The sequence below is a fragment of the Arachis ipaensis genome, chromosome B2, assembly GCF_059453495.1.
Source record: "Arachis ipaensis isolate K30076 ecotype BB chromosome B2, ASM5945349v1, whole genome shotgun sequence".
Taxonomy (NCBI): domain Eukaryota; kingdom Viridiplantae; phylum Streptophyta; class Magnoliopsida; order Fabales; family Fabaceae; genus Arachis; species Arachis ipaensis.
This window is the reverse complement of record NC_142437.1, coordinates 121,829,295-121,852,028: the sequence shown is the minus strand read 5'-3', so window position 1 is coordinate 121,852,028 and position 22,734 is coordinate 121,829,295. Positions and strand designations below refer to the sequence as shown.

The 22,734-nt window shown below is 29.6% G+C and overlaps 1 protein-coding gene and 2 pseudogenes across 1 annotated transcript; all 3 read right to left on the bottom strand.

The window, feature by feature from the left end:
- Positions 1-2,071: 2,071 nt before the first annotated feature.
- Positions 2,072-3,756, bottom strand: LOC107627985 (berberine bridge enzyme-like 17 pseudogene; annotated as a pseudogene).
- A 6,752-nt stretch (positions 3,757-10,508) lies between these two features.
- On the bottom strand, positions 10,509-12,110 carry LOC107627984 (berberine bridge enzyme-like 4 pseudogene; annotated as a pseudogene).
- Positions 12,111-20,317: 8,207 nt separating this feature from the next.
- LOC107627983 (uncharacterized) lies at positions 20,318-21,637 on the bottom strand. The gene has a single exon (XM_016330788.1). The coding sequence runs from the start codon at positions 21,635-21,637 to the stop codon at positions 20,318-20,320; it is 1,320 nt and encodes a 439-aa protein (XP_016186274.1).
- Positions 21,638-22,734: the final 1,097 nt, after the last annotated feature.

Sequence of the window (22,734 nt, the reverse complement as noted above, 5' to 3'; positions counted from 1 at the left end):
TCAAAATATAAATAGGTTATCTTCTAATCAATAATAAAAGTGAAATATATTTTTTTATGAATTATATACAATAAATGATATTTTAAAAAAAATTCTATACTAAATTTCTCATATCCTCATTATATATTTTATAGATTATTTAATTATTTAATAAAAGAAAGACAAAAAATTAATTCCAAATAATAATAATAATTATAATAATGATAGAATTAGTTACTTAGATAGATAAAAGTACAAAATGCGTTAATATTTTAATTGATTTTTATTTTAATTTATGTTTGAGAACTAATTATCAAAATAGATATCCAATACAAAATTCTTCTATTTACTGGTAAATATTAAAGTGGAATTGAAAAAAACACAGAGATATAACCTTTAACTAAATAAATCTATTAATTAAATAATGTTACAATAATATTTTGTTTTTACTAAGTTAATTTAATATATAATTTTATCTTATATTTTTAGATATAAATTAGAGTCTAATTTTAATTATTGATAGTATAAAATATTTTATATAATTGTTTAATTATGTCTATTTTTTTGGATTGTCATTTAGGTGAATGCAATCAATATAAAAGATAGTTATTTTTTATGATATGATATTACGTCGTTGAATATTTGTGTAAAACTACTTTACACTAATAGTGTATCAAAATTATAAATTGTACCTTAAAAGGATCAACTTTGATGAAAAACGAAGAATACATTCTTATTCTATGAAGTAGTAAAAGAAAAATAATAAATATAAAATTATGAGTTGACTCTCAAATTTAGATTCATGTACCACAGAAAAACACTATATATAGACTTTAGTAAAACAAAAATAAATATATAAATTATTTATTATTAAGATAATTTTTTATTATATACAGTAATTACACATCATATATTAATTTTGTTAAAATTATATAATTTTTCATAATATGATTAGAATCATTATCTTCTATCATAATCAGAGAAACTCCGACAATGAATAAGAATATTATACCTGATATACACAGATTGAAATATAAATATATGTCTTAAAATTTAGAAATATAAATTCTATTATATCTTCCTAAACAAACCTAAACAACTCTACACTAATAGCCCGTGCCATGTCGTGTTTTTCAAGACTTATATTTAGGAACATATAGAATTTTAATAATAATACACATGTAATTGAAATAGTTTATATACGGATTTTTCAAGTTATTATTATTATTATTATTATTATTATTATTATTATTATTATTATTATTATTATTGGATAATAAATAAGAATTAGAATTATATTAATATTTTTAAAATTAATATAATTAAAATAAATAAAAATATTTAAAATTAACGTGCGTTATTAATATCATAAAATTTGATCATTTTATGATTAGATTCAAATATTCTTATCATGATTACTACGACCGGTGCAATTATCATATCATTATTATTATTATTATTAAAATAATTAAAAATATTTTCAATTGATAATTGATAAGTAGTTTAATAATGCATAAATATTGATTTGATATAATTATAATAAAGATATGTTTCTAAATTAGTATAATTATGTATTATTGATTAAATATTAATTATAATAAAAATATTTTTTATAAAATAATATAGAATAGAGAATAGAAAAGTTCATTTTGGAGGAAAAACGGAGTCATGAGAGCTCGACACCTCACCTTCATTAATTGGAGGAAAATCCAATTTTAGTATATTATAAGTAGATGAAAAAGTGACATATGACAAATTTTTGTTGTAAAATTAGTAATATATAATAGAACAATAGATATAATAGGTGAGCACCATATATTTTTGTATATTTTATGTGTTTTAATTTGTGTATGTTATATCGAAATAATTGATCAACAGAATAATCAAAATTTTCACATCACAATAATCAAAATTTTAATAAAAAAAAAATCGGCAACCATTGTAATTTTATAATTCTATTCATATCACAATTATAAATATAAATTTAATTATCATCACTTTTAATATATTTCTACTTTTTCAAGAAAGATCATGATGGAAAAAATTTATTATATCCATGACTAGAAAAGCAAATGACTTGAGACAGGCCCTGTTGATCAATGGAGCAGCGGTGGTATACTCTGAGGTGGTAAAATATCAATTCAAATTTAGTTAATATTTGTGAGGTGGTATACTCTGTTCATATCTAAAGAAGTTCTCAGGGTCAACTTTGGTTTTGACCTGCACCAGTTTATCAAAATTCTCTCTAAAAAACTTGGCTCCATAAATTCGAGCGGCGTCAACATTGGTTGTTCCATTGCTTGGATTGGCTCCAATATCTCTGTCCCTGTAGTTAAGGTAAGCCTGTCTTGGCGATTTCGAAACAAAAGGAGTCATAATCTTATACATGGACCTTAAAATATTCAAGTTATGATTAATGGCATCCTCTCCATCTTGATACCAAGTTAACATGTACTGAATCTGGAACAAGTTCCCTGATCTATGAGGAAACGGAGTAGCCGAAGCTGGAATGTCCCACATTCTTCCACCATAGGGGTTCCATTCCATGATCATTACCTCACTCTCGATGAACTTTTTCCATACAGATTGCAAACCCTCTTTTGAAATAACTTTCTGCACATAATCTGATTTGGCCTTAAAATAGGAGTCAGCAGGTCTTGATGATTCGTATAGCAACGCTTCTGCTACTGTTCCGATTGGATATTCTGCAAAGAAAAGAGTGCTGTTGACCCAAGGCAATTCAAAGCAATCACTTTTGGTTAATCCCAGTTCTGGAAAACTTTTTTTCATCAAACTCAGAAGTCTATCGACTCGTCCCAGGAACTCGCAGACGAAGGAAACTCGAACCGTCTTTTGACGCACCTCGATCTGGAGTCTGATGAAAATATCCCTGTGGAGCTTCGGTGCAACATGTTGCCACTTGTAAACAAGATCCGAGCCGCCTTGTTCCAAGGTCCTGTTCAACCTGAACACCGTCACCACAGGAGGAACTTCCACCAGCTTCATCGTCCACGAGACAATCACACCGAAACTGGCACCTCCACCTCCTCTTATGGCCCAGAACAGATCCTCCCCCATTGATTTTCTGTCAAGGATATTACCATTTACATCCACGATTTTTGCATCAATTATATTGTCTACGGCGAGGCCGTATTTTCTCATGAGGATGCCATAGCCACCGCCGCCGAAGTGGCCGCCGGTGCCGACGGACGGACAGATTCCGCCAGGAACGCCGTGAACGTTGCTGTTCTGCGCGACTTTGTAATAAAGCTGGCCAAGTGATGCGCCGGCTTCAACCAAAGCGGTGGCATTTTGAATGTTGACGTGAATGGATTTAAAAGTGTACATGTCGAGAAGAACGAAGGGAACATCTGATACGTAGGAGTAGCCTTCGTAGTCATGGCCGCCGCTTCGGATTCTGAGCTGAAAGTTGCTGGCTTTGGAGCATACAACCGCCGCCTGAATGTGCGATTCGTGAAAAGGGGTTATGATGGCGATGGGTTTGGGCGTGTATGGTCTGTTGAACCTCTTGTTGCGGGTGTGGAGGCTGAGGATGTCGGAAAAGGATGAGTTGTCTCTGGTGTATAGCGCTCCGGTCACGCTAACAGGAGCTGATGGATTTTTCCATCTCTTGTTTGAGAGGCAAGTGTGAAAGTAAGCATCTGAGTTTGCATGTAAAACGGAAGATTGAAGAAGAAGAACAATGGTGGGTGCTAGCAGAGTTGAAAGGAGAAGAAACGACAAGGATGATGATGATGTCACCATTGTTGTTATGAAATGAAAGTGGTGTTTGTTACTTGCTGCATTGTTAGCGTTGCATTCAGTATATATAACACACAAAATAAATTTAAAAATGTTAAGGGTATATTAAAATTATGGTGTTTGCTACTCTCTGACCATAAATTCATAGATACGTTTAAAATATGGACAAATAATAATAATTCACGTGGAATTTATTTTCCACATCAATATTTAATTTTTATTTTTTTAAATATATATTATATCACTACTTTTGTTAATATACCCTTTTAATTAAATAAAAATAAAAAATATTTTTTATTTAATTTTATAAAAAGTCTTAAACATTATTTTTTTATTAGTCAAAAATATCCTTTTAAATTAACGAAATTTTAGAATTCAATTAATCATAATTTTATAGTTTCAAATAATTTAAACAACAAAACAAAAACATATTAAAAAAACAAAAAATCAAAATTTCTTCATCTTCTCCAATTTCTCTAATAATTCGTGTCCCCTCTAAGCAAAACATATCAAAGAAACAAAAAATCAATCATTCTTCATCTTCTCTAATTACCCCTCTAAAACAAAGCATAGAAAATCCTAAACCAAAACCCTAGCCAGAAGTTTGCATTGCCTTGGGGTATTTTGGCTGATGATCATGTCATCTTTTATGTATCTAGTCAATGGCCCCCGATGTTTTACATCTTATTGCTTTTAATTGAACACCAAACCCTTGTTCTAACAGGGCCTTGGCAAGACAGTTTCAATGATTGCCCTCATCCTAATGCAGAGGTTACTGCTCTCAAAATCTAAAACAGACGATGCATTCAATCATAAAACTGAAGCTTTGAATTTGGATGATGAAGATGATCGTGTTACTGTTGATGTGGAAAAGCTTGAAAATAAAGAATGTAAAACCTATTGCAGAACCTAGGAAACGGCCAGCTGCTGGTACACTTGTTTGCCCGGCAAGTGTTCTTCGACAATGGGCGGCGGCAAATAAATTAGGATTTTGGTTTGAGACTTTTAGACTTTTACTGCTTTGCTTCAGAAGGGTAATTGGAGAAGATGAAGAACGATCGATTTTTTGTTTCTTTGATATGTTTTGCTTAGAGGGGGCACGAATCATTAGAGAAATTGGAGAAGATGAAGAAATTTTGATTTTTTGTTTTTTTAATATGTTTTTGTTTTATTATTTAAATTATTTGAAATTATAAAATTAGGATTAATTGAATTCTAACATTTCGATAATTTAAAAGGATATTTTTGTCTAATCAAATAAAAGAAGGATGTTTAAGATTTTTTATAAAATTAAATAAATTTAATTAAATAGGTGTATTAGTAAAAGTGGTGATATAATATATATTTAAAAAAATAAAAACTAAATGTTGATGTGGAAAATAAATTCCATGTGGATTATTATTATTTGTCCATATTTTAAATGTATCAATACGTATGAATTTATTGTGGTACCGTAACAAACACCTAAAATTATTATTAATATAAAATATATATTAAAATACATTAGTAAATAATTTTAATGATTGATTAGTGTTATTGTAGTTAATTGTCCAGATTCTTTGTTGGTCAATTAGTCATCGAAAAAGTCTTTCATGCATTATGTATGTCATTTGACTCATATATACAATAGGAATACATAACGAATGGATAGCTTGAAAAATTAAATTTATTACAAAAATCAGTTGGTCTTGGATCCAACAGATAAAAGAGTTTAATTTTAATATTTTAAATATGTAAAGTTTATAAGTTATTCAACTAAATTTATCTATTCAATGACATTTCAAATAGTAAATTTAAAAATTAATTTTTTTAATATGATAATATATAATTAAATATTTATATAACATAGTTTATATTATTTCTATTAGTGTTTGGAAAGTAAATTAAAAAAATAAATGTTATAAAAACTTAAAAATAATCATAAATATTTTTTTAATTTGTAACATTAACATCTATATTCAGGATATATATTAGTCAAATCCTAAAATTTAAAATTAAATATGATATTTATTATTTTAATGCTTATTCCTAATTCAATTTAAATTTTATATTATTTATAATTATTCTCTCAAAATAATTATACACGTAGCAAATTTTTATTAATTTTTTATTTAAATAATACTTTATACCTAAAGTGGCCGATTTCATTTATCTATACATTTCAATGTAAATTTTAATTACAAATTAATTTACTTCTGATAAATATAAAAAATAATATTCTAAAAATATTTTATTAGAATTTTTTAAGATTATAATTAATATTAAAAAAATTATTTTATTAATTATTATAATAATTAATTAATATTAAATGAAATAAATTCTTATTATTTTTGACTAATTTTTTTTATCAAACATTTTCGTCTATCGGGTTGTAGGTTTGTCCACAATTGCTCATAATCGTTCTCTACGTCGTCAAAGTTTCTTTCAATTCCATTAAATTTGGTATTCGTCTGGTTTTATATATACATTAAATTCGTGTTTCAAAGGAAATAAGAAACACAGATACTCCATATGTTTCTTCTTCTTAAGCTATTTTAATAGTTACTTTAAACTATTTTCTTGCGTTTTGTCCTTATCTAAGTCAATATACAAGTGATTGTTTATTGGACTATAAAGTTTATAATAAAAAAAAAAAAATAGGTAGATAATAAAAATATTAAATAATGTGAATAATGAATATATTGAATGTTTAATTTATTAGGTGTGTAGATAGTTATTCTAATATTAATATTTAGGTGAATAATTTAAAAGTATAGTATATTTTTATTTTATTAGGCTAATTTTAGAATCTATTGTTTATATTATTCACAAAAATCATTGTCTACCTAATAAACTCTCATAAAAAATCTATCTTTTTGTACAAAAAGGATAATAAACAACTATTAAATTTATGCTCTAAAGAATTTAAATTTGAGTTAGAAATGTCATTAAAGTAATAAATTTCATACTTATTTTAATTTCACAAATTAAATAATAATTTAATCAGGGGCTAAACTAAAATAAACTTTAAAAAAGAACAAAATTTAATTTTATAATATAGAAAAGACTAAATTACATTTTTTATCTAATTAATAAGAGAAAATTGAGATTTATTAGGAAGGACTATTGTCCTCTTTCCTTATATGAGGCTTCACCTCTAAATTTAATTGATATAATATTTTAATTATTTCTTAAATTACATATTATACAAATATAGTTAATTATTTTATATTATATAATTATTTTTTATTTTTTACTCTAAAAAATTTTAAATTTCAACTCTTATGCCGTCTTAAAAAGTTAAATTTTAATTTATATTAATTTTTTTCAATATAAAAAATCCTAATAATTATTTTTTAGATATTAATGAGTCAAAAAATAATTTTTAATAAATTTTTAAAAATTTGTTATTATTTTATTTTAAATTCCTAAGTTTATAAAAATAAAAAAATTTTAGAATTTAAACTAAAACACAAAAATTGAATTTTTATTCTTATTCGTTTTGATTTTTTTATATTTTATTTAAAACCAAATAAGGGATAATAATGTTAACTTTAAAATATATAATTTAAAAATAAAAAATGTCAATAATTTAATCTGTATAAGTAGTAAATCAAATCAAATTGGTTTAATTTACCGTGTGTTTTTATTATAGTGTAAATTAAATCCACATTAAAAATATATAAATCGAATTTAATTGTTTTGATTTATATAAATTTATTGGTGTAATTTTGATCCTCAAATAAATTTGTTTATGTAAAATGACCTAATATAATATGAGTATAATTAACATGTATATTAAAACTTAAAAGGCACATATTAAAATTATTATTATTAATGAAAAGTTTTAATTTATTTTAAACAAATATATAATAAATGTATTTAAAACTTACTTTTTATATTTTTAATGAAAAGTTTTAATTTATAATCGTCATTTTTAATAAAAATAGTAATAGCTATGTAAGGAATGAAATATCTTGAAAATTAAATAATCGTCTTCTATGTCATCAAAGTTTCTCTCAATTCCATTAAATTTGGTCTTGGCGTGGTTTTATATATACATTAAATTCATGTTTTAAATTAGATAAAAAAAATTAAGTATAATTAATTTTATGTAAAATTGATAATTGAGAACCATTAAATAATTTAATTAATTTGACTAAATTTTTATCTAATAATTTTTAATTATTAATTTTATATAAAATTAACTACATCTAAATTTTCACCGTCAAATTAAAGTAAACAAGAAACAATACTCCATATGTTTATTTTCTTCTTCTTAAGTGTATATCAATAGTTACTTTAAACAATTATCTTGCATTTCGTCCTCGTCTATCTAAATCAATATATAAGTCATTGTTTATCGGTCTATATAGTTTACAATGAAAAATCTATCTTTAGTACAAAAAATAATAAAAAGCCATTCGATTTCTTGTTATAATTGTTACTATATAAAAGTATATTTATTTTTTTAAAAAAATTTACAGTAAAAATAGAAAATAGTCAAAATACCAAAAGTTTTGACCGTTCTTTTTATTTTAACCATAATAAATATTGACTCAATAAAATAAAAAATAATAAATAAATTTATAATTTTTTAATTTAAAAATACATAAATTTTTAATTAATTAAAAATATAAAATTGTGTTCAATTTTTTAAATACGAGATATTTAAGTTTTTACATTCAAAATAGATAAAGACAAATTAATATTTTAAAAAAAATTTAAATATTTCATGTTTCGAAAATAAGGTACATTTTTATATTTTTAATTAATTAAAAAATTATTTATCTGCCATAAAAAATTAGAACCTGTTTTTCTTTTATTCTAAAATAAAATTAAAAAAAGTGAAACGTTCAACTTCAACCACACAATAATGTAAAGGTCAGAGAGTTCTGTGAGAAGAGAGCGGTTCCCATTAATTTGGTAGAAATATTTCATAATAAAAAAATTAATTAAAATAATTAAAATTTATTTTATTTAATATTTATTAATTATTATTAGAAATAATAAATATTAAATAAGATAAATTTAGATTTTTTTCTAAAAAATAATATAAATACTAGATATACAGTTTTTAATTGCTTTTTTGGGACAAGTTTTTAGGAAGTAATTATTATACAAATCTTTCTGTGAATTTCAGAAAGTATCATTAATTAGCGTCTTTTGACAATCCAAAATTCCAAACAATCACTATATAACATTTTTCTTGTCTAAACTATTAAATGCCTTAAATGAATTGAAAAAAGCTTCAAAATCTTATATAATTAATATTTTTACCCGTAAAACTATTACGGAAATATAAATGTTTTAAAATTACGTGGATCCTGATATTATAGATTATGACATAAAATTTATAGCATTAAATTACATTTATAAAATGGTCGTAAGAGACAAAAGTAGTCTCCGTTGACTAAGAAGACCAGTGTCTCTATAAATAAAAATAAAATTAAATAATAAGTTTTTTATTTATTATTTTCATATGAAAGAGTTTAATTTTTTTACTAATAATTAATTTTAATATTCATTATCTAAAATTTCAAAGAATTTAACGTGTATACTTTTATATTTGATTAGGTATTAAATTTATTGCACAAATAAAAATCATTAATTTTTATGCTTGTTATTTAAAAATAATATTTTTTATATATATAAAAATCTAATTAGATATTAGTATAAAAAAATTATATTAATAGTTATAAAATTAACTCAAAATTATTTTTGTTTTAAAACAATTGAATCTTGATTCTAACTTTTAATCACAACATTAGTATTTTCTCTAAATTATATATAATAATTATTTGAAGAAAAAGAAGTAAAAATATAGATTAATAAGATAAGCCATAAAATTTTAAAATAAAATAAAATAATATGCATATAATAATATTTTTTATTTAAATTATATTATATTATTAATTTTATTTTTTTGTAGAACAGAAAGGTAGAAAAAAAACAGAGAATAAAAGAAAAGAGAGAGAAAGATAAAGAAGAAAAATAAGAGATGGAGTTTGTTAATTTTAGAAGTTAAAAAAATTTATTTTAATTATAATGAAAAATATCTGGTAACACATTTTGATTTATCAAATTACTAATATAAAATATGAATTATAAATTATATATATAGAATGAGAAGGAGAGAGAGAAATAGAAAAAAAAAACGGGAGGTAGATAAGAGAATATAAGAAGAATGTTTACTAATTTTTGAGAAAAATATTTTCTCTAAATTTTAATAAGAGAGTGTCACGTGACACATTTTAGTTATTAAATTAGTTAGTAATATATAAATATAATATATAATATAGCTATATTTTAATTTTAATTTAATTTAATTTGAATGCAATTAAAGAATGTCATGTATATTTTGATTGTCAAATTTGTAATTAGTCATTGATAATGATATATAAGGGAGATAGAGTAAGTGAAGGAATAAGAAAAATAGAAAAAGAAAGAGAGAAGAGGGGAGAGTTCTTAATTTTTGAGGGAAAGATTTGATTTTAATTACAATGAGAGAGTGATATGTGGCAAATTGTGATTGTAAAATTAGTAATATATAATAGAATAATAGATATAATAGATGAGCACTGTATATTTATTTTTATTTTATGTGTTTTGTGTATGTTATATTGAAATAATTGATCAACACAATAATCAAATTTTCACATCATAATAATCAAAATTTTTATAAATATATTCTAATATATTTCTACTTTTTTCGAGAAAGACCATGATGGAAAAAATTTTTATATCCATGGCTAGAAAAGCAAATGACTTGAGGCAGGCCCTGTTGATCAATGGAGCAGTAGCGGTGGTATACTCTGTTCATGTCTGAAGAAGTTATCAGGATCAACCTTGGATTTAACGTAGACTAATCTTTCCAAATTATCTCGAAAATATTTTCTTCCATAAATTTGAGCAATGTCCATTCTTGTCACATTACTCGGATTATTGGCACCAATATTAAGATCCCTATAATTAAGAAATGCCTCCCTTGGAGAATGCGAAACATACGGTGTCATATATTCATAGAAAGATCTTGAAATGTTCAAGTAAACATTAGTTGCGTCAATCCCGTCTTCAGCCCAAGATGTCAAGTACTCAATCAAGAACAAGTTCCCTGATCTGTGAGGAAATGGTGTTTGTGTTGGTGGAATCTCATACATTTTCCCACCATAGGGATTCCATTCCATCTTCACATGCTCAACTTTTATCATGAGATTCCATATAGATTCCAAAGATTCCTTTGGAATTGGCTGCTTCACATAATCAGACATTGTTTTGAAGTAGCCTGGTGCAGGCCCTCTTGGAGCATTCACCAAAGCTTCAATTGGGGTTCCAATTGGAGAATTAAACCAATAAAGAGTTGAATTGATCCATGGCATTTCATTGCAATCACTTTGGACCAAACCCAATTCAGGGAAACTCTGATTCAACAAACGGATTAGTGGTTCAGTTTGTCCCAAGAACATGCCAACGAATGTAACCTCAACAGTCTTTGAATTTGTTCTGTTCACAACCTCAAACATTGCTCTTACGAATAGATCTTCATGAAGCTTTGATGAAATCACTTGCCATTTGTAAACAACATCCGTTGCACCGTTTTGTATATCCCTTTTCACTCTGAAGACAGTGACTTTCGGAGTCACAGGAACCAACCTGATCTGCCAAGAGAGGATAACGCCGAAACTGCCGCCGCCGCCTCCTCTTATAGCCCAAAACAGATCCTCCCCCATTGATTTTCTGTCAAGGATTCTACCATTGACATCAACAAGCTTTGCATCGATGATGTTATCGACAGATAGGCCATGTTTCCGCATCAAGTTTCCGTAGCCGCCACCACTGAAATGTCCACCGGCTCCGACGGTGGGGCACACACCGGCAGGGAAACCATGAAGATTGCTGTGTTTGGCAATGTTATAGTAAACTGCACCAAGGGTTGCACCGGATTGAACCCATGCAGTTTGGGTACCAATGTCCACAAGAACTGAATCAAACGCGAACATGTCAAGAATAAGAAAGGGCACGTCGGAGACATAGGAAAGGCCTTCGGTGTCGTGGCCACCGCTTCGGATTCTGATCTGAATGCCATGAAGCTTGGCGCATAGGATTGTGCCTTGGACGTGAGACTCGTCACGTGCTACTAAAATGGCGAGAGGTTTTGGTGCAGTTGCTGCAGTGAATCTGTGGTTGTGTGTGTGAGTATTCAAGATGGTTAAGAATGCGTTGTTGCTGTTTGGAGTGTAGATATTGTTGAGTGCAGAATTTGAATGGTTTGAAAGGCATTGGAGGAAATTTTGAAGGGGAGATGATGATGGTTTAGCCTCGTATGAAGAAACTGGTTGAAGAATAAGAAAGGTGACAAGAGTTGAAAGTAGAATAAAAAATGGCGCCATCAGTGAGTGTTGTTTCTGCATTCAGAATTTCATTTCATCCTGAATTTATAGGTGGCCAGTGTTGTAAGTTGTAACTAAAGGTCTAAACCATTGTACTCTCTATAACTTAACCAAAATCATGTATTACAATATAATATTACATAAAGTAATATCTAATATCAAAATATTTGGTAAAAAATAAATAAAAAAACCAAAATTTACCTTATTTTATTTATTAATTATTATTAGAATTAATATTAAATAAAATAAATTTAGACTTTTTAATTTTTCTAGCATTACCCATTTATATCAATTTAAGATTTTTTTTTTCATTTTGTCTTTAAAAAGCGCTAAAACAGTTATAGATATACAAATTTAGACTTGTTTGGGCAATATTCTCGGAAAAGATTTTTTTTTTAAATGATATTTTTTTAAAAGATCTTTTACAAAAGTAAAAATGATTTTATATTTGGATATCTTATGTAAAAATATTTTTTTATCTATCAATTATGTTTGGGTAAAATAAGATAAAAGTATTTTTTTGTTCATTTATTATGTGAAAATTATATTTTTTTAAGAAAAAAAATTAATTATAATTTTTAAAGAAAAGTTATTATTTTTATTTTTTTAGTACTTTTACTTTTATTATTAAAAATTTATCAAACACACTAAAAATAAAAAAAGATATTTTTTATTAAAAATTTTTTTTTATCGATTTAATAGACGCCTAAATAAACACAAAACTTAAGAATAAAAAGAAGTTTTTATATAAATATAGTATATGACGTAATAATGAGTGTTTTATCAAAATAGTTACTTATGTAAAGTTTCTTTGATATTTATAAAAAGATTTAACTAATATATATGTCTAGAAGCACAAGTTAAAATTATTATTAATATAAAATTTTAAATATTTTATTTTATAATTATGTTATATATATATATATATATATATATATATATTAAAATTAATTATTAGTATAGAATATATATTAGAATATAAAATATATATTAAGAATAAATTTAATTATATATATTTATATACAAATATATAATAACTAATTTTAATAAATAATTTTAGAATACAAACCTACAAATAGCATTTTTATTTATTTAATAAATACATAATATTTGTATTTAAAGCTAGAGTTTATACATTTTTTATAATAACTTTTTTTTTAATTAATAATTTGATATACAATTATTACATTAGCTAACTCTATCCATTATTAGTTTATTACCGTGATACTATACGTGTATAAAAGCGTTTTTTTATTCTTAGGTCCTGTATATTTTTAACTGTTTTAGTGCTTTTTAAAGACAAAAGAAAGGGCCAATGAGTAATAGCTCAAATGGCATAGTCTCCTCATACTCAATTAAGAGGTTGTGAGTTCGAGCTTCATATTTTTGGTAAAAAAAAAAAAAAAAAGACAAAAGAAAGGGGAAAAATCGTAAATTTATATGAATTTTGGTGCTATACATTATTACCAGCATTAATTATTGCTTAGACTGTTTATATATATTAAAATTATTAGATATTACTTTATGTAATATATTGTAATACATGATGTTCGTTAACTTGGTAGAAATTTATATACATATATTTTTATATAAAATTAATAATTAAAAATTATTAGATAATAATTTAGTAAAATTATTAATAAATTTTAATTATTAATTTAATATAAAAAATTACATATGAATCTTTATCATTATACATAGTGCAATGGTTTTGTCATTTTTGTTTTTGATAGTATCATTTTACATATGTTCACACATAATTATTTTATATTATATGTCTACATAATTTATAATGACATTATTAAATTAGAAATTATCATATCTATTCTTTTTATATCACTATTTTAGATTAATAAATATTTAATTTGATTTTTAACAAATTTTAAATTAGATACTTTGATCTTGAATAAATTTTTATTTTTTAAAAATCTTTTTTGTCAAAAAAATTGATTTTTTGGTAGTTTTTAATAAAAAATTTATTACATGATAAATTAATTTCTTTTAAAAAAATTATTTTGTTTTAAAAATTTATTGAGAATAAAAAAGTTGACTAAAATTAAAATATCTAATTTAATTTTTATTTAAAGCAATTTAAATATTTTTATTTTAGAATCATTCTCTTTTAACATGATTGATTTGACTCAAATTGACCAAATTTATCCTCATATAGATAGATATCAAGATAGATATCAAAATTTATTGTTTAAATTTATTAATTATTAATTAGCCATCCATATGTATAATTGTAGTATAAATCACATTTAATGTATGTAATTAATAATAAATTGAAATATTATCTTTTCTTAATAATATCATAATATATTTTTCTTCTATTAATTGATTCAAAACGTTAAAGCACACATCATGAATTTAATCATATATAATTTTTACCGTTTATATATTATTATATATGTTTAACTTTAATAATAATATATATTTCTTATCATTTGTATACTAATATATTAATATACATGGTTTTTATATTTCATTATATAATAAATTTATATAGAGTAAAGTATTGTTTTTATCCTTAACGTTTGGGTAAGTCTCAAAGTTGTCCCTAACGTTTTAATCGTCCTATTTAAGTCTCTAACATTTTAAAATCGGCTCAATGTTATCCTGCCGTTAGGAATCCATTAACAGAATTGATGGCGAGACAAAATTGAGACAATTTTGAAACGTTATGAACTTAAATAGGACAAAAATGTTGAGGACAAAAATCATACATAGAAATAAATTTTAGTTTTATCCTTCAATAATATCAATTTTTTACTGTACATAATATTCAATTATTTTTTAACCACATCTAAATAAATTACACTTAATCACATTATTCTCATTTTAAATAAATTTATTTTTTTATAATTTTACACTTAAAAAAGTTATAAGTTAATATAAAAATATAAAAAAATTTATTTAGAATGAAAATAATGTGATTACGTGTAATTTACTTAGATGTAATTAAAAATAATTAAATATTATGTACAGTAAAAAATTAATATTATTGAAGGATAAAATTAAAATTTATTTCTATGTATCGTTTTTGTCCCCAACGTTTTCATTCTATTTAAGTTTCTAATGTTTTAAAATCGTCTTAATTTTGTCCCGCCGTCAATTCTGTTAACAGATCCCGGCCGGACAATATTGAGCCAATTTTAAAACGTTAGAAAGTTAAATAAGATGATTGAAACGTTCGGAATAACTTTAGGACTTACTTCAAATATTAGGGACAAAAATGATACTTTACTCGTTTATATATTATATTCATTTATGTTTACTATTATTTAAAATATTTTTTCTCTTAACATTCAAATGAATGTTTTTTTATTAAGAAATTATAATTTCAATTATTAAGTTCTAATTATATTTTGCATCGCACATGTACATACGAATTGATTAAATTCTAATTATTATTATTTTAAGGGATTTAATTGTTATATACTAATAGGTTAAAAGTGTCATATAATTTGAAAAAATACAAACGATATTTGATTTTTTTTTTCATGTATTCATTACAATAATAAATCTAATGATCAGTTTAATTAGTATTAAATTATAATATTATTTATCTTATAATTATATATTAATAATGTATCTATTTACACTAATTCTTTCATTAATGGTAATAATTTAATTAATATACGTTATATTTAATAATTATTTTATTCTATACTTCTTAGTTATAGTCATTATAAAAAATTATTCTATTTATAATTTTGTATAAAATAAACTTTAAAATATTTAATATTATTTAAAATATTTTTTCCTAATAGTTATACACTCTTAGAACACCTATGTATACGCAAAAAAAAAAAATAAAGAACATTAAAATAAAATCATACCTGAAAAAAATATTATAAATTAATCACAAGTTTTTCAACAAAAATAACTAAAAATATTATTTTATTATCAAAATCTAATTTAAAAATTTTATTTAAGAGATTAACATATTTATCCCTTAACCTGAATTTATGCATTTAATTATCATGCTTTTATGATTGAAAAATAAATTATTAATTAATCATATAATAATTTAATTTTTTAATTTAAGAATAAATAATTATATATAGTTGTAATATAATTTATATGATTTATATGTTTAGTACAATTAAAAATAAATTAATTAAAATATTATTTTTCTCTTAATAATATAATCATATATATATTCCTGCCATTCATTAATTTAAAATACTAATGCACGCATTCTAATTTTAATAATATATAAATATTTTTTATTATAATTATATATTAATATACATATATATTTCTTCTATTAGTATAATATTTTAAGATTAGAACATAAATTATTAATTAATAATATAATAATAAGAAATATCTAAATAAAATCATATTTAATATGTCAAGAAACAAAATATCAAATTATCTAAAACATACAATGGATTTCGAAGAAAAAACTTGAAATATTATTTTATTCTAAAAATTTAATTTAAAAGATTATATTTAATAGACTAATATATTTATTTAATCAGAATCTATGTATTTATTTATAATGTTTTAAAATTAAAAAAAATTATTAATTACTGATAATGATATAATAATTTGGTTTTCTAATTTAAAAATAATTTTATGTATAATTTGAATAATTTATATTTAATATATTTTATAATAAATATTTATTCTAATAATATAATAACGTATGTTCCTACCATTAACTGATTTAAAATATTAATATATACATTCTAACTTTAATAATATATAGGGCAAATGACTTGGTTAAACCAACTGCATTTGAAAATGTTCTGAATGTCCCAAATCAAAAATTGTAACGTCAAAGTTCTAATGTAATTTCTATATAAATCGAATTGAGTAAATTCGATTTAGCCAAACACGTAATAAACCGAATTTAAATGATTTGAATTAAGTGAGAAAAAAATTTGAATGCAAATCGAATCAACTCAATTCGAATTACGTTCGTGATAAGATAATGAATAAATCGAATTTAGTGAATTCGATTTAAGAAAACATGTAAATCGAATTAACACGATTCGATTTAGCCCACAGAATTCAAAACCCACGTAAATCGAATCCACTTGTTTTGATTTCATGGTTTTGTAAATCGAACTGACTTGTTTCGATTTACTTGCTTCTTCGTTATATAAATAAATCGAAGTTACTTGATTCGAACCCAGAAACCTCATACCCCACTCCCAACCCCACCACCCAGTTTTGAGATTCTCTGGAAGCAACTCGGTTTGGACCGACTCTGCATGCATGGAGGACGACCCGAATCGTCTATATCGACTTGATGGAGTCGCGCATATTGCTGGAGCCGTCCACCTCGAGGTTAGTGTTTTTTAATATTTAATTTGTTTTTAAATGAATTAGTAGTTAGTTAGAACTGTTAGTGTGGGATTTTTAAAATAAATCCAGAAACAGATATTTGAATTTAGTTCATTTCAGTCTTAGTGAGTCATTAACTATAGAATAGGGTTAGGTGTAGAGTAATGAACATGGTTAACTACTGTTTTTTATATTTGTTAATAAAAAAGAACATGTTTTAATCTCATATTAGTAATTTTTTTGTTAGTACGAAGAATTGGATCGTGAGTAATGTAGTGGTTAGCATTTCTATCTATAAAAGATTGATAGCAATTCATTGTAAAAATGTTTGCAAAGTGATGGCATGCAATGTTGTGGTAACTAGAAATTTTGATGCATTGAGAGGTTTTTTTGTGACGAATGTGAGAAATCATCTTCTATTCTTAAGCAGCCCCATCGATGCATTAGCAGCATGAGACGGCAGCACGGTATGATGTTGGATGATAGGATCATTCCTTACTTGCAGATGGCTGGTCTGTACCATCTTGCAAGATTGAACGAGAGTTGGTTTCGATTGGACGAGCTGTTGGTCAGCGCCTTCGTAGAGAGATGGCGCCCTGAGACACATACATTCTACATGTCGTTTGGGGAGTGCACAATAACCCTACAGGATGTAACGTACCACCTTGGTCTCCCAATCGGCGGTCAGTATGTTAGCGGCTGCCTGGCAGACTTTCCGCGGTATATAGAGGGTGGCCGACCACCATGGGTGTGGTTTGAAGAGCTGCTCGGGGTGTTGCCTCCTGCGAACTGCATCGATAAGTTCACAGTGAGGTGCACATGGTTTGAGGAGACATTCAGTGAGCTTCCACAGGGGGCAAATGACGAGACGGTTATGAGGTACGCCCGTGCGTACATCATGATGCTCATATCGACACAGCTGTTTGGGGACAAGTCAGGTACCCACCTCCACATCCGATGGCTGCCTTATGTCGCTAGGTTGGAGGACATGGGTCAGTACAGTTGGGGTTCCGCTGCGTTGTCATGGCTATACAGATGCATGTGCCGTGTGGCGAACAAAAAAGTCGTCAAGTTGGCTGGTCCACTGCAGCTCTTCCAGTCGTGGATCTTTTGGAGGTTCCCTGGATTTCGGCCGGACGGATATGATGTTTTTCATTGGCCGTTGGCCTCGAGGTAGTCTCCATTTAGCCATGCGAACTATTTCCCATTCATTTAGCATTTACAATTATTGTTAACTAAATGTTGTGGTTATCCGATGGGGAGGTTATCAACCGAGCTTGAGCGACAAGGGGCCTCGTGTCGCGAATTGGAGACTGAGGATTGATTTGCTCTAGTCGGGGGATGTGAGTATTTTCTTGTTCATGTTGTATTTGAATCTTTTTTAGTTTATGTGGACTAACAATTTGAACTTGAATGCGCAGTTTTTATGGATGCCATATAGCCTGGTAGAGGTCGTGCAGGTGGTATATCCCGAGATCTTGGAGCCACGCCATATGACTTTGTGGAGGGTTACGACAGCATTGATCTATTTTGCTATCATTGAGTGGCATCTGGTAGATCAGGTTCTTCCTTAGTTTGGTGGGGTTCAGGGTCGGCCACGTGCTGTCCTGAACATAGATTTTCTGATGTCAAAGGATGGGAGGGGTGGAGATCGTTGGTTTCCATTAACACTGCAGAGTTAGCACATTCACTGGTCAGATAGGGCGCAACACATGCTACAGTTTGACATCGTACCTGATACAGGACTTTCTCATGAGTACCTTGATTGGTAGTATCAGCACGGCAGGAGGTTTTTATCGCCAGAGCTCATCCTAGTTGACCCTAGGGCAGCTGCGATACCAACTCAGGCGATTGAGCGAGGCCCCGGACGACGCCCGGACATGGACCAGCTACCTGATGTTCCGGACAACTGTAGGGTCGCTAGGAGGCAGCGTGTTGGGACTCGATCTAGCCAGCGTGAGTGGATATGGCTGGAGGAGGCCATTATTGTCATGGAGGGAAGGGGACTTGGGAGGCGAGGTGGAGTCAGAAGTCGTGGACGAGGCCGTGCCCAACCTGGCAGTGGCGGATTGGATGGTGACGGCGGTGGGAGGGACGAGGGTCCAGGGGGAGGTGGTGACGGGGATGACGGGGGACCCGATGATGGTCATGGCGGTGGAGGTGGGGTCGGGGGAGTAGGGGGATCAGGGGGTGCTGACATTCCTAGTTGCGAATTCGGAGACTACTTCGCTGGGGTCCCTACGTGTGACGATAGTTTGCAGGAGCATCAGCCGTATATTAGCCCTGGTCAGATGTTGTCGGACTTGCTCGGTAGTGAGGGCCTCGATGCAGAGTTTGGAGGGTAACATTTTCTAGATGAGATCAACATGATCATGCAGGAGGATGAGCTGGCTAGGCGCAGGTCTCCGCTTGTTGGACCCCAGGCACGGGTAGATGTCGACCTGAACAAGCCTCCCTCTGGACCGATCGACGACACGTTTGCGCTGGGTGGGACACCCCCGTCTGCTTTCGCGGGGCCCAGATCATCATAGGCCGGTCTATCTAAGTCGCATGCTATCACACCAGATGCAAATCCCCAGGGAGGGGACGATGACTCAGACAGTGACGATGATGAGGGTGGTGATGAGGTCCCCCTGGTACATAGAGACCGGCGGGTCAGACGACCTCGGCGTTGCTTCACCGGATCACATCTCATCTGAGGACTTAGCGGATAGTAAGAAATCATGATGCAAAATATATGAAGCCATACAAATATAAAGTCATAAGTAACAAGTCATAACCGTCATAAAATATATGAAGCCATAAAAAATATAATAGCCACAAGGCATTAATACTAGCACCCAAAAACATAAATCGCTACATGACAAAACAAAATTCAAAAACTAAAAGCACAAACACTACAAGTCCTATGAACCACCAGCTACGGTGGAGCCTCTCTGAGGGCAAGATCTACGCGTGTGTCCAGGCTGTCTGCAGAGGCCGTATCGCTTCGATCGGTTAGGGTTGGCCTCATCCATGTTGTTCCGGATTCTGGTAGACCTCGGCTGTCCATCATGACAACGCCTCGGGGTAGGATCCGGAATAACAGTCAGACCATCATAAGGTGGCCAAAATCCCTCTGGAATTGGAGGCATAAAATCCATCTGGTACACCCTGAACACCTTTTGCATAGTGTAGACTTCGTCGACATAGACAGACCAGTCAAGCCATGACTGGGCACAACATGCAATCGCATGGCAACATGGATAATGGAGAGCCTGAAAGTATCCACAGTCGCATGTACAATCCTGAAGGGATACTCGGTACGTCCCAAGCGAGAAGCTCCCGATCGGTGTCGTGTCGGCAATAGTATACTCAGACTGGTGTCTATCGAATAGCGTAACAGTGAAGCACCTAAAGTCTCTCAAGTTGCGCTCCATCGCCTTCATAAAAGACTGGCAAAACTTGGCACCGCTGGCCAACTGAGCCTCCACCATTTGACCACGAATCACAAACAACTCCGCTAGCCGACCATATGTGGACTTCACCAGGGCGGTAACTAGAAGATTCCTTGTACCCTTCAGAACAGAATTAACACACTTAGATATATTGGTCGTCATGTGACCGAATCGTCTGCCACCATCCTGGTGCTGAGTCCACTTATCGTAGTCTATTATGTTCGCCCAATCACACATTGTCGGATTCTCAGTCCATATTATATCAAACCAATAACGAAACTCTGCCTCAGTCTTTGTATAAGCAGCATTCACAAGCAAACGCTTTGCATCCGTACCCTTGAAACTGAGTGAGAAGTTAGCTGCAACATGCCGAATACAAAATGCTTGATACGCATGAGGGGGTAACCACCCACTGTTAGGTGACTCTAATGCAGCCTTGATGCCGTTGTGCCTATCCGAGATGACCAGTATCCCCTGTTGCGGAGTCACATGTTGGCGAAGGTTGGTTAGGAAGAAAGACCACGACTCGGCATTTTCCCCTTCCACGAGACTGAAAGCAATAGGCAAGATGTTGGAGTTCCCATCTTGGGTGATCACTAGGAGCAAAGTCCCGCCATACTTGCCATACAGACGAGTACCGTCTATACTGATCAATGGCTTGCAATGTCGGAAGGCTTCAACACAAGGAGAAAATATCCAGAAAAGACGATGAAAGTACACGGTGGAATGGTCAACTTCATCACCGACTCGAACTGGAGACGTCTTCATCAAGGCAATGGTCTCCTCCATGGTAGACTGCAAACCAAGGATCCAACGAGGTATTTCGGCATAGGACTCTTCCCAGTCCCCGTATATCTATGCTACTGTCTTCTGTTTTGCCAACCACGTCTTCCTGTAAGTTGGCCTGAACCCGTACGTTGCTTCGGTAGCTTCTTGCAACACCTTTATCGATACCGCTGCATTAGCTCGAACCAGAGGAAAGATCTTTGCATAGATGACGTGATAATCAAGCTGTCGGTGGTCGCTTGATATCGATGTAGCCAAGCATGTGTGTGGTCCGTTGTACCGTCGAACCTCCCAGGTGCCCTTTCGCGCTCGAAGGCTGATGTCATCCACGTGCAACTTTTACTGAACTCCTTGCATCTCCCATGGTACTTAAGATGATCCGACTTTATCGCTCTGTACTCAACACCACGGCGAATGCTGTAATCCTTTATAGTAAGAACATCTTCCTCCTTACTTTGGAAAGATTAGCCAACTTGAAATTCAACTACAGCATTTCCCTCGTGCAAATCTTGACCCCCAAAGGTTGGAACAGACTCCGAAGCTTGGCCGACGGCTTCCAAGTTTAGGGTAGAAAAGTGTGCAGGTTGCTCATGTGTGTCGGAACTTGATGGTGGCTGACATGTCCTGCCATACCTTGTCGGAATATCATCATTGCTGTCCCTTCCAATGTCAGCAGGCTCTTCATCCGAATCATCCTCTAGCATCGCATTTTCAACCCGATCCGGTTCTCCCTCACGTCCAACATCTGGAGATGGATGAGCTGAGGTAAATACTCCAACTGGACCAGCTGGCTGGTACTCCAACAAACACTCAGGTGCAACGACGGGCATCGAGGTAGAGGCACCCCCATCGGGGTCGATTGAGGGTTCAACGTCGATGCCCCAGAACTATTGATGCCATGTTCCAACTTCGCAAATAACTCGCATGTATCCTAACTTCCGGGAAACTCCGATGACAATGAAACAACACCTGCATATCTTCATCCGATTGTATCACGAATGTTTCATATTTCACACCGGTTGACACAACCGCAATAAGAATCTTGTAGAATAGCTTCTTCACCCACTTTGTGCCACGCGCGCCCAACTTCTGCAATATAC